This window comes from Onychostruthus taczanowskii, unplaced genomic scaffold (genome assembly GCF_017590055.1).
Source record: "Onychostruthus taczanowskii isolate IOZ18803 unplaced genomic scaffold, ASM1759005v1 scaffold15, whole genome shotgun sequence".
NCBI classification, from domain to species: Eukaryota; Metazoa; Chordata; class Aves; order Passeriformes; family Passeridae; genus Onychostruthus; species Onychostruthus taczanowskii.
In genome coordinates this window covers 10,743,925-10,756,180 of record NW_024498685.1, presented here as the reverse complement: position 1 = coordinate 10,756,180, position 12,256 = coordinate 10,743,925, and the positions used below count along the sequence as shown (strand labels likewise).

General features: G+C 41.4%; 1 protein-coding gene across 5 annotated transcripts in view; it reads left to right on the top strand.

Annotated features, from left to right (window-relative positions):
* The window catches only part of MICAL3 (microtubule associated monooxygenase, calponin and LIM domain containing 3), a 136,387-nt gene that overhangs the window by 20,198 nt on the left and 103,933 nt on the right, over positions 1 to 12,256 (top strand). For all 5 annotated transcript variants that reach the window (XM_041398629.1, XM_041398628.1, XM_041398627.1 and 2 more), the window contains exon 2: positions 8,867 to 9,242. In XM_041398629.1, coding sequence (XP_041254563.1) covers positions 8,979 to 9,242 — 264 coding nt within the window. In that variant the 5' untranslated portion in view covers positions 8,867 to 8,978. The remainder of the gene's footprint in view (positions 1 to 8,866; positions 9,243 to 12,256) is intronic.

Here is a 12,256-nt window from a genome sequence, read left to right as displayed (position 1 = left end):
CCAGAGTGCAAAGGCTTGGAATTCTTATCTTGGAAAGAGGAAAGATTTACATGAGTAAATTTATCGAGGGTTAATACTAAACTAAGTTTAATATACTGTCAAGAACCCCAAAATGTAAGCATAGTAAGAGTATTTTGAGGAAAGGATGGGATCAAGACTTTCTTTCCCTCTGAAATGAAAGTCATGTCTACAGGAATGCAACTTGGGAGAGGTTACAGAGGAGATTTGTGGCTTGTGTGGAATAGACCTCAACCAAATGATCTAATTTGTGAAATAAAAGTTATAGGATGAATGTGTGGGTGTGTTTTCTTCCTGTGACAAATTGAGATTTAACATTGTGTCCATTGAACATGTTCAGTATCTTCCCTGTTATCTAGAAGCCCCATGCCTTTAGAGACTAATAAATAAGTTTTACTCTAAAAATGAGGTGTAACTCCATAGTGAATCTGACCAAAAATGTAAGCTATGATGGAAAGTAGTCTCCTGGTTTGTGTCAAATCCTGCTTGGTGCCCTGTTCAGACTCTGCTCAGTCAGTAGTGCTCTTGCTGAGGTGTGTAATTCTCCACCTCTGCAAAACAAATTGAAATTGCTTAATTGTATATTATTGTCTAATCGAGTGACTGATGTGGGAGGACAGCACATGGCTGTGAAGCCTGTGGGGTGTTCAGAAACAGCCTCATCTAACCTAGATTGAGTTGGTTGTCGTTGCCATTTCTGATTTTAGGTGCACAGACAGACTGCAGAGCACATATTTTTGTGCATAACTTGGAAGGAGAAAGGAAGGCTGGGGCAGTGGTTTGAGTTACAGAAGCAGGGTACGCCCATGAGCAGTTATAAACACACTGTGGGGTTTTCTTTGGCAGCAGTGAAAATTTGAGGGTGTCAGCCTGCCCTGGGGGAGCTTAGGTCTTATTGGCCATGCATGAGCTGGGGACAGGGGCAGACTGGAGCATCCAATAGCTGGGATGCAGAGTGACAAATCACCAGTGACCTCATCTGCAGGTGAGTCTTGAGATGCAGTTCCTGGTTGGACTTTTCTTGTTAAGGGAAAGGAGGTGGCAGTTCTGGAGGTCTGGGTTTAAGGTCTGATTTTTTTAGGTGGATTTTCTTTTTTTTTCTTTTTTTTTTTTTTTGATTCTGCATGTATCTTTTGTGTGGTAATTACACAGACTAAGACCATGGGTTATAGCATGATCCCAACCCTTCCTCAACTTATTGTAGAATAAAGCTTGGGATTTGTTTTTCTTTTTATTTTAAAGTTCAGCCATCTCTAAATGGTGGTTTGTGGGCTGGAGAAATCTTTACAGCTCTTTTATTCAAATGTCTATTTACATTGGATTTCTTGGCTCCCAAAAGAGTCTTGCAAGTGTAGAGGGAAGAAGATTCCAAGATTTTAAACTTCCTCTACTTTCTGTAATCAGTCTTCTTCCACAGAAAATGGTTATACATCCACTAAACAATCTGTGATCTATTTGGACTGCTCAGTACAGGGGATTTGTGATGCCATACCTAGCTGACTGTGTAAAAATGGTGAAATTAGGAATCTTCTAATCCTGTTTTCTAGCTCCCTTGTCTTCCACCACTTCCTTTCAGGAAGTGCATGCCTCTTTTCCACACCCATTACAGCTGAGAGTTGGAAGCAGCACAAATAAAACTTGCTTTCCCATGTTCATTTTTTGCTGTCTGTAACTGGAATGTTTTGTGAGAGTCTGGATTTACCAAACCACAGAGGGGTGAGCCCTGGACTTGAAAGTCTAGGCATCTATCTGCTGGGATTAAAATCAGTGCTGGCACAAATGGCCAGTCTTTGAGCTTGCTTCTGAGGTGCTAAATATTTCTCTTAATGACTGATGGAAATGAAGGGGGCTTTGGTAAATTCAGCCTCTTTGGATGTCTAGGTGATAAGTAATCTTTGACCTATGTAAGGGGGAATTACAGAATCAAGTAAGTTGGAAAAGACTGAGATTGCCAAGTCCAACCCATGACCCAACACCACTGTGTCAACCAGACCCTGGCACTCAGTGCCACCTCCAGCCTTTCCTTAAACACCTCCAGGGACAGTGCCTCCACCAGCTCCCTGGGTAGGCTGTTCCAGTGCCTGACCACCCTTTCTTTGGAGAAATTCCTCCTCATGTCCAGTCTGAACTTCCCCTGGCACAGCTTAAGACACTTCCTGTCCTCTCGCTGCTTCCCTGGGAGAAGAGGCTGACCCCTACCTGGCTACGCCCTCTTTTCAGGGGGTTGTAGAGAGGGATAAGGTCATTCCTGAGCTTCTCTTCTCCAGGCTGAACAACCCCAGCTCCCTCAAGTTCTCCTCCCAGGACTTGTGCTTCAGACCCTTCACTGGCTTTGTTCCCTTCCCTGGCTAATTAGGTAATGAGAGGGAGAACTGAAGCACATTAAGTGGAGGCAAGTGCAGGTAAAGAGGAAGCAAGCACATACTGCAGAGGGTGCTCGACCTTTTCATTCTGGTCTCTGAACCATTTTACATGCCCAATAAAGATTGGTCATTTTTAGCCTCTTGTCAGCTGCAGATCCTATGGTTCTGTGTTTCTTTGTTCCTATTGATTATATTTTCTCCTTTGTGATCACTTTTGTGATCAATGCAGTCTGTGTTTTGGTGTTAGGTTCTGGCATTTCACTTTCACTTACATAAATATTTTGCAAATGTGTTCATATGAGTGTCATGAGAGAATTTCTTTAATGAGATTTTTTTTTTTTCAAAATACAAATACAGGCTCTATTTGTTTTCTTCCTGTACTATGGAATGGTTTGGGGTGGTCAGTGCATGAGCAGAATCTGGAGATCTCTGTGGACTTGGTTCACTGAGCTGCAGAGGTTAAAGTGTGTTTGTGGCCTCCAGTCTTTGTTCTGCTCAGAATTTCTACTTGGGGCAGAACAGTGGTCTTGTTCTGTAATGCTCAGTAAAGCTTTTCTCAAAGCTGGTGTTTCTGCTGTTTCTTGTGGCATACACAGCATTTCAGCTTGGAAAAATTAATTGGTCCATGTCCTGTATGGTGTCAAAAGCTGATATACCTTGCTGTACTAAGGCAACCAATTTGTTTTATCCCCATTTGAAGCCATGGAAATAAAGTTTTATGCAAATTCTGGTAATTTAAGGAGTCTTTCTTTTGTTTTTTTTTAAATAGGCACTTTCCAAGGGTTATTACATGATGTTTGCAGAGCTCTGGGGAAATCCAGCTTGTAAAACTGGGTGGGAACTAACTTCAGGATGCATTTCTATGTTGAAATGTAACATCAGGAACAGCTTCAAAGCACTTCAGATAAAGGAATTCAACTGTGTTGCTCTGTTACATCGTGGTGTGAGAATGACACCTATCCAGGTGTCCTAGTGTTACTCCCTTCTTATCATCCTCTGAAGGAACAACTACCTCTTCGTTGGTATATGTATATATTTTTTTTTCTTCCAGAAAAAAACATTGATCTGTTTCTTGGTCTCTTTCTTTGTTGGTGTTCATTCAGTGCAGGGAGTGCTGTGATCAAAGAGTTGTGTATGACAGCAGCAGCAAAGTGTGTTCTTTGAGTTCTCATGGGGAAAAGATTGTATTTTGTAGGTCAAATGCTTTCAGTGGTTGTGTTGTGGCATTGAAGAAATGGTTAGTAATAAGCAAGACACATTTTTCCTTCTGTACCGTGATGTGAATTTGGGAAGCAAAATATTTTCTATAACTGCTTCTCTATTTGTGTGTTTCCATGTTCTTGTTTATAATTGGCATTTCTTCTCAAGTGAGTACTGGGATGAGTTTTTCTTGCCGTGAGCATTCTGTGAACTGTTCATGTATGTGCTAAGAACAGGTTCTTGTATTTGTAGTCAAGTTCATACTTGGTTTCTCTTTCTCCTACTTTTGGCCTAGCTTGGGAGGGAGGGTAGGCAGGAAAGAGGTGGAGACCCAAAAGACTCTCCCACGTGGTGGACAGAAGTGACCAGATCAAGTTTAACAGGTGTATCAAAGCACAGTTTTTTGACAGCTTATTTGCTTGAGTCTTGAATGTTATGAAGGGGAACAGATCTAAATCCCATTTTAAAACGTGCTGTGGACAGGGCTGACGTGCCCCTTTTCCATCTGGTGTAAAAGGGAAGCTGCAAACAATGGCAACCACGCCTTTGTCCTCCTGCTTTCCCCTTCTTGGTCTGCATCATATGGAGCTAAAATAGTTGCCAGTTTTGGCTTTAGCTTTTCTTGTCAAAATTGTCCTCTTTTTGCCATCTGTTCCACAGTCTTACCACTGCCCTAAAGCTGCACTTTTTGGTATTGTAATCACTTAGAAAGTCATGAACATATTGTAGAAAATCCATTTTTTCAGTTTTAGCTGAAAGTAAAAGAATATAAATCTTAGAAATTAAAACAGAGCTTTTTCATTTGTTGAAATAAAGATTTTTTTTGTGTTTGGCTTCCTAAAGAGGGGAGGCTTATGGGATTGAGCCATTTGTTCATCTGCTTTTCAGTTCATCCTTAATAACTTCTGAACAATTTCATCCAGATTCAATGAGGAATAAGAGTCTCAAAGGTAATTGGTTTCCTACAAGAAAACTGGATGCTGGGTGGAGGAGAGAGACAAAAATAGGTGTCCCCACTGTCTGTAGCATGAGCTTAACTATAATCTGTGCTTAGGCTTTTGCTAGCCAAGTTGCAAGTGTGTCCTGGCTGCCTGGGCACTGCAGTGATCTTGGGGTTTGCAGAGCATGTTAGTGGGCCTTGCTTAGGCACAGGCTACAGAAGGAGCCATGAAAGGGAGGCAAGGGCATAGGGAATGTTGCTGGAGGGTGGTTTTATGATCATTTACCAGTTTGCTTTCAAATTCCATATGGTATTGCCGCTTCTTGATGCCTGACTTCTCAGAGGTTTGTCTGTCAAGGGTGCATCTGAGGTGTTGGCCTGGCTGTGAAATAACTCAAATGTAAGAAAGCACTCACATGGTGCTCAGAGAAACTCAGCATTCTGAAGTGCAGCTGGGCAGTTACTTTGGCAAATGTTTAATTCCCTCCTGATTTAGGGTAGAGAGAACAAGCTGTGAATGTAGATGGAATTAACTCAATAATTTCTGATGGGGAAAAAAGAGATGGCTGGAAAATACATTCCTGTAGTGTTTTATTTTTTCCCTGGGCTCAAGTCATTGCTTGAATGAACACTTTGAACAAAATTAGGATGGAAATGTAGAGGGGGTGGTATCTTGTATAATGGGGATTTATTTGCCTGAAATATGTAAGCCTTGCATTTGCAACACTTGCTGCAGAACTTCAATTTGTACAACCAAATTCATTATGTGTACGATTTGCAAAATCTCCTCTTATCTCTTGCCTTTGGCAGAAGTAGGGCACTGGGCTTTCTTTCTCGTGTATGCATTTGATAAAATATTCATATTCCTGCATCTGTGGTGACTGTGGGAAGGAACCACCACCTGGAATTATTCACTGCCTGCATCTCTGCGTTTTCCATTGGTTTCTTTTGTCCTGGGCGAGCACTGGAGATCCTGAGGGTACTTGGAGCCATGAGTCAGTGACAACCTCCTGCTATTATTGTAAATAGCAACGTGAACACTGTTCTTGCATGCGTTTTTCCACGGGCTTTGTCTTTCTCGCCCAGCTCCGAAGCCAAGGAATTCACAGAGCATCTGAGTCAGCAATCAGCTGCCTCGAGACAAAACATGCAGGATACTGCAGACTTGCAGAACAGCCAGCAAGGCACACAAGTACCCTGGAAACCTAGCAAATAATTCTTGCCTGCCCTTGCTTTCCTCCTGTAATTTCCATGTTCTCTGACGTGTTGCTCTTGGGTTCCAAGGGCTCAGGGTGTTTACATCAGGAATGCAGAGTTCTAGGGAGTGACCTAATGTGGTGACTGAAGCCTCGCTGTTTCACCCGTGGGCATAACTGATTTCCCAGGCTGTGTGAAACACGGGATTTGGGCAGAGCTGCCGTGCTAAGGTACCCCTTGGAATGTGCTGGCTCAAATGACCCGGTTTTGCCAGGTTTGGCTGCTGGCTTGGCAAACCTCAGACACACAGCAGTAAGTTCCTAGAGTGAAAGGATATTACGTTTAATATCCACAAGTTTTGTGGGGTCAGTCGGAGACAGGGACAGCACACACCCCGATGTCCATGGTGCAAAAGAGTGAGTTTATGTATGAAGGAAGCCTTGTTAATAAAGGGGGTTTGAAAAACCCAGTTATTGGTGCATTCCTTGACACCACCCAGCTCCTGGACCCGTGAGATGTCTGCAGTTCAGGATGGAACTGAATTGCTTGAGGATCCTTTCTTTCAACCCAGGGGTCAGTTTATGGAGCCAGCTGGTTTTCTTATTTACAGCCAAATTAATTGCCCAGTACAAGCCAGCTTGTACTGTGATATAATGTGACAAAAAGCGGTTGGATTTTAACTTTGGGGTGTTTGAGCAGTGCAAAACCAATGCTGCTTCGCTTCCTTGGTGAAAAACTATGGGAGAAGCAAGAGTAAGAAATTATCCCTATGCTGTCCTTACATCTGGGTATATCAGAAGTGGAATGTGGACTAACAGATCTGAATGGTGACTCCACTTAATTTAGGTCATGTAACTTTATTGCTTTTTCTGAGGAAGTCTCAGACATCCAAAGCACTGGTGTGAAGTGAGTGTTTGGGTGGTAGAGCAGGGGTGAAAGAAGTGGGGGGAACATAAGAGTATTCAGCTTGATTAATGAGGCATATGACTTTAGACTGTAGGTATTTTATTGTGTTTGTGTGACACAGAGACACTGAAATGACTCCTTCAGCATTAGAGGTGTTTTGGTGGAATGCATTATAATATTCCTCTTGAGAACAAGAGGAGACACAGGTCTTCAATACATGGTTGGGCCAGAAGAGAGGTGGAGATAGACTTTCAACAAGGGCATGAATGATAGGACAAGGAGGAATGGCTTCAAACTGTTATAGGGCAGGTTGAGATTGGATATTGAGAAGTTCTTTGCTGTGAGGGCACTGAGACACTGACACAGGTTGCCCAGAGAAGCTGTGAATGTCCTGTCCCTGGAAGTGCTCAAGACCAAATTAGATGGAGCTTTGGGCAACCTGGTCTACTGGGAGGTGTCCCTGCCTATGGCAGGGGTGTTGGAACTTTGTGACCTTTAAGGTCTCCCAACCAAATCAAACCAGACTATTTTAGGGTTCTGTGACTTGCCCTCTGTAGCAGTGCAGTGGTTTCCCTGAGGTGTGAGCCTGGAGCATGTTTTCAGCTTCACAACAGTGAAATTAAGATGGAAAATAAAGAAAACAGTTCTAATTTGCTTAGTGAGCAGTACTGATATGGACATGGGCATCACTATCAGCCAGTTAGAAAAACAGCTTCAAAAAGAGTCCTCTAAGGTGGTTGTCCTAATAAAGTCAGAATTGCATCCTGCGCTATAGCCCACTGTTGTACTTTGACTTCTGTAGGAACTTTTATTTTTAAAAACGACCAGTTTGTGTTTGTATGTTAAGGTTTCCATGTCTCCTTTGCTGTTTCTAAACATAAACAATAAATACCATGTTAGGCTGAAAAGCAGGAGTGCCTAAATAAACTACTGGAGAGCTGTCATATGGGAGGGGAAGAGACATGAGCTGTAATGTTTGGCTTGGCTTCCTGTCTGCTGGAAGCAGGAAAAGAGCTGGTGAGAATCTAAAAAGTTTTATCCAAGTCCACGTATTTCCCTTTTTGCCTTAATACCCTTTGCAAGAAAAAACAAAGGGCAAAAAGCATCTCAGAAGTGCTTTCACTTCCATAGTTTGTGCATATGTTCCCATGCTGCCTTCATATCTGAAGGCAAACAGAGCTATTCTTTCTCAGCAAGCAGGGTAATTTAGAGTATACTTAGTGTTATGTATAAAAGAAAGAAAAAGGTTTATTCTATATGGAGAGATCTCTAATCGTGATCCAAACAATTCTCCAGGTCTCCAGCCTGCTTCTGAGGGATCCCAGAAATGAGCAGCAGAGCTCATGATAGCAGCTCTGCCCCAGCAGATTAAAGTAGACCCCAGACACCACCAAAAATTTTGTATGGACCTATCAAAAGAAGTTGAAAACCACAGAACAGAGGAATTAGTGTGGGATCTTAGAAGGCTCATGCACCAGCCACGTTTCACTCTTACGCTGCTCGTTTTTTGACAGAATTATGTGTGTAGGCTTTAGGTAAGGGAAATGTTTATACTGCTTTATGAAACACAGACAGGCTTCCTTTTTTCAGCCTTGACTTATTTTTCTAAGAAATTAATTGTTATTAGCAGATTTAAGTTACTTTTAAGATCACAGTAAGCATCACTGTGCAAAATCAAGTCTTGGCAAGGACTCCATGTCAGCTTCTGCTATGCCATCCTCTCTTTTCTCTGTTTATCATTACCAAAGACATGTCTTTTCAGAATTAAGGCACAAAAGCTTATTTTACTGATGGAGTACAGACTCTTGAAGTGTTCTGTGGCAGTAGTGTTTTTAACACCAGCCCATCACTGTTGCTGTGGTGTTACACAGTAAATGTGACATAGTAGGTCTGCCTGTTCTGTTTTCAACCTCTGCCCTGTTCCAGGCATGGTGTAACATCTGTCTGTTTACTTGTAACTTCCCTGCTCTTCATGCAGAATGAGTTTTGATAAAACTTCCAACGCACTGGCTCAGGTTAAAGTATTTTGTGATTTTACAGAGATCAGAGATGTGCCGCTGTCTGCAGCGAGGCTCAGTGAACTCTGGAAGCCTCCTCTTCAGTCAGCTTGGGTAGAAATCCTTGGGATATCCATCAGCTGAGGACTGACTGGGAATCTGGGCTCTCAGTTCAGCGTGCTTAGACAAAATTTCAGAACGAAAAAGAGCAAGTTCAGTTACGCTTTCTTCTTTTTGTTTTGTAGGTTAATAATGCTTGTAAGGCAGAGGTGAAAGTGGCTCAGCAGAACAACATCAGGAAATCTGGCAGACTGGAAGAGCACAGCTGCCCCCCTGGGCAGCTGCCACGTGTGAAGCATGGAGGAAAGCAAAAACGAGAAGGTGAACCAGGCTCATGTTCTCTTCGACAGATTTGTCCAGGCTTCCACCTGCAAGGGGACTCTGAAGGCTTTCCAGGAGCTCTGTGACTACCTGGAACTAAAGCCCAAGGACTATCGTTCCTTCTATCACAAACTCAAGTCCAAGCTCAATTACTGGAAAGCCAAAGCCTTGTGGGCCAAATTGGACAAAAGAGGCAGCCATAAGGACTACAAGAAGGGGAAAGCATGCGCCAACACGAAGGTAAGAGGTTCAGTCACCATGGTCCAGGCAGCTCTTACCCAATCCCTCTGGAATACACAGTAAAAAGGTGTGGCTGTAGAAAAATATTGCCTGGTGTAAGCCAGGGAAGTTTCAGCAATGTCCTAATGATTTTAGCATTTGATCAGCAATTGGGAATTCCTTTTTTCACCACCAGATGTGACTGCCCACCTGAATGTTTGTCTTTTATTCAGGAGGAGCAGCCAGCAAGTTCTTACATGGTAAGTTTTTGTGCCTTGGGTCCTATAGGTAGATGCCTTGGAAAATCTTAATTGGTAAGCCTGTAATCTTGGTTGACTCCTTTTTGCATTTTGACAGTAACAGGAATGTGTGCTGTTGGAGTCTAGGATATAAAATATGCATGTTTGGAAATTTCCTGTTTTAATTTGAAAATTCTCGTGACTCTCTCAAGAAAACTGAACTTTTCTGCCAATTTGGCAAAACGGACTGTTTCCCATTATTTAGAAAGTGATCAATTTTATTCTAAGTTCAAAGAAAAAAATATGCTGTGGAAACTCATATCAATTCTTTTTGAAAGGTTGGTATGTGTGGTATTTAGTGCAGGAATTCCTGCTTTTACACACACACTCACAGAGAGCATTTTACTTTTTTTTTAACCTGAATTACTGTGAGCTGGCATTTATGTGCTGCTCCCCTTGGACAGTGCAGTTTGAAAGCAGTTCTTTATATCATTTATTGAAATGTGAATAGAATAGGTTGGTTTTGTAAATAATCAAGCACTCTTTTTTTTCCCCTCAAAATAGACAAATAGTGCAGAATAGGATAAAAATAGAACAGGATTCTGTCCTCCTTCATTGAGGACAGAATAGGACAATAGATGTTGCTCTTTCTCTTGAGTAGTCACTTATTGAGAGAAGCAAGTACTTTAATTGGATGAATTAATTACTAATTCTTCAGTATAGAATTGAGGGAGAAATATATCTTGTTTAGAGAATGTAGTTTCAGACCTGTGGACTTATATTTTCCCCAAACTGGATATTAGAAAGTTATGTTAGTTTCTTAGTTGTTTATCTTGTTTCACTTTCCAGTGGCCATTTTTGTAAGGATGGAGGCATTTATAATGATTTACTGTAGTAACACTTAGTAAACTCTGAAAATCAAGCAATTGGGCACTGTTGATAGTCACAGTGGGCAGTAGATTCAACACCCTAAAAATCCAACCACTGTTTAAGTTTACATTTTTCAGGCAACATAAGAAAGGAAGGATTAGCCAGAAATAAATGTAATAGGTTTTGTATATGCTTAAGAATAACTCTTCCAAGTAGTATGAGCTTCATGGAGAAAAATTCTAAATTTTCTGCAAAATTGATCACCCTGGACATGCATTAGATTCAGGAATTGCTCTTACTTTGAAACATAATGGGTTGAACTGAACTGGGGTGTTTAAGTCTGTAAAATGAAGGTGGTTTGTTTTTATGACAAAGATGGAAGGAGGAAGATGTAGAGGTTTTTAACTGATTTGAATAATAGACTGTAAGAGTGATTTTTGCATCTAGGCTCTGACTGTATTTGTTAACACTGTGGAAAAGGTTGGTTCAATAACAGAGATGAAACATGAAAGAACAGATTTAATGGGCAGATAAGTGGATAGTGCTTGATTGTGAGAGCCTATGAAAAACCAGATGTGAGTGGAGTGTGACATCCAGCTATGAAAGGCATTCAGAAAATCAAGTGTGACATTTATATTCACAGGAACTGGTGAGCTGAGTTTAGAAGGACATTAGAGCTCCATTTGGTTGTTTTGGGTTTGAATTAACAACTCGGCAGCTGCAAGAAAATGTCAGAAAAGTAGAGATTTTAGCTTGGCCAAAAATAAGCCAACTGTTGAGCTGCACGTTTTGTGAATTGACAGCTCTGATAAAGCTGATTAAACCAGTGTCTCTGGTGAGGTGATGCAAAGTCAGTTTGTAGAGGAAGATCACCCCTGGGAAGTTGGCACTGAGAGGAATGAGAGAAATGAGAGTCCTTCAGATGGTGCTCTGAAAGAATAACTGGAGACCCAGAGGAGTACTGAGGCTCAGAAGTCATCAGAAGGAGAGTCCTTCAGATGGTGCTCTGAAAGAATAACTGGAGACCCAGAGGAGTCTCCAGTTATGAGGCTCAGAAGTCATCAGAAAAGGGTGTGCTTTGAGTAAATACATGCAACCAAGTGTCTTTAAAACATTTCTTCAAGTACAGTTATAAAATGGATAAAAGGAGTAAAGCATCCTGGGAATGATGCTTGTCTGAAGAGGTTGCTTGGGATTTTGTATCCTCCAAAGTTTAACCTATTTCATACACCAAAGTCAAGTTGAAGAGAGTGAGAATGGAATTGGAGAACTGGGATCAAGAGCGTGATTGTAGAAGTAGCATGTGGTGGAATGGTGGTGAGATAAACAGAGAGGCTCATGAGATCATGTGGGACTGTTCCTCATTGAGTGGTGAGAGAAAAACCTCAGAACTTGATGGTGTTGGTGTGAAGGACCACAGTGATGGGACTGGGCAATGATTGCAGTGAACATGTTTTTAAAACCAGATTTCACCATGTATTCCTCTTATCTTTTTTTATATGTTTCTATTAATTTCTTGTTTCCTATCCAAGTAGTGTCTGTCATTAAGTGTTTAAATTTACTTTACTCCTAAGAGGTAATCATAACTGTTTAAAGCAGAGGCCTTTTGAAAACTGAGTCATATGTGATTTGATGTTTCCTAACTCACTTGGCTTTATATTCCTAATGTTTAATATAATTTGCTAACTGCTGATTAAAAGGTACAGAAATTTAAGTGGGCATGTGGAGATGATAGAATTTAAAATAAAGATTGGGGTTTTATCCATGTCAGAACAGAAGTCAGTAATTTCTTTAGGAAGCCTGGCTTCTGTACACTTGAACATAAACCAGTTCTGAAGTTTTCATCTTTTGGAGGATAGCTCCTAATTGCCCATTTAAAAATTGTTCAGGGATGAAGTGCTGTGCCTGGAGTTGGGCAGTTTGTGC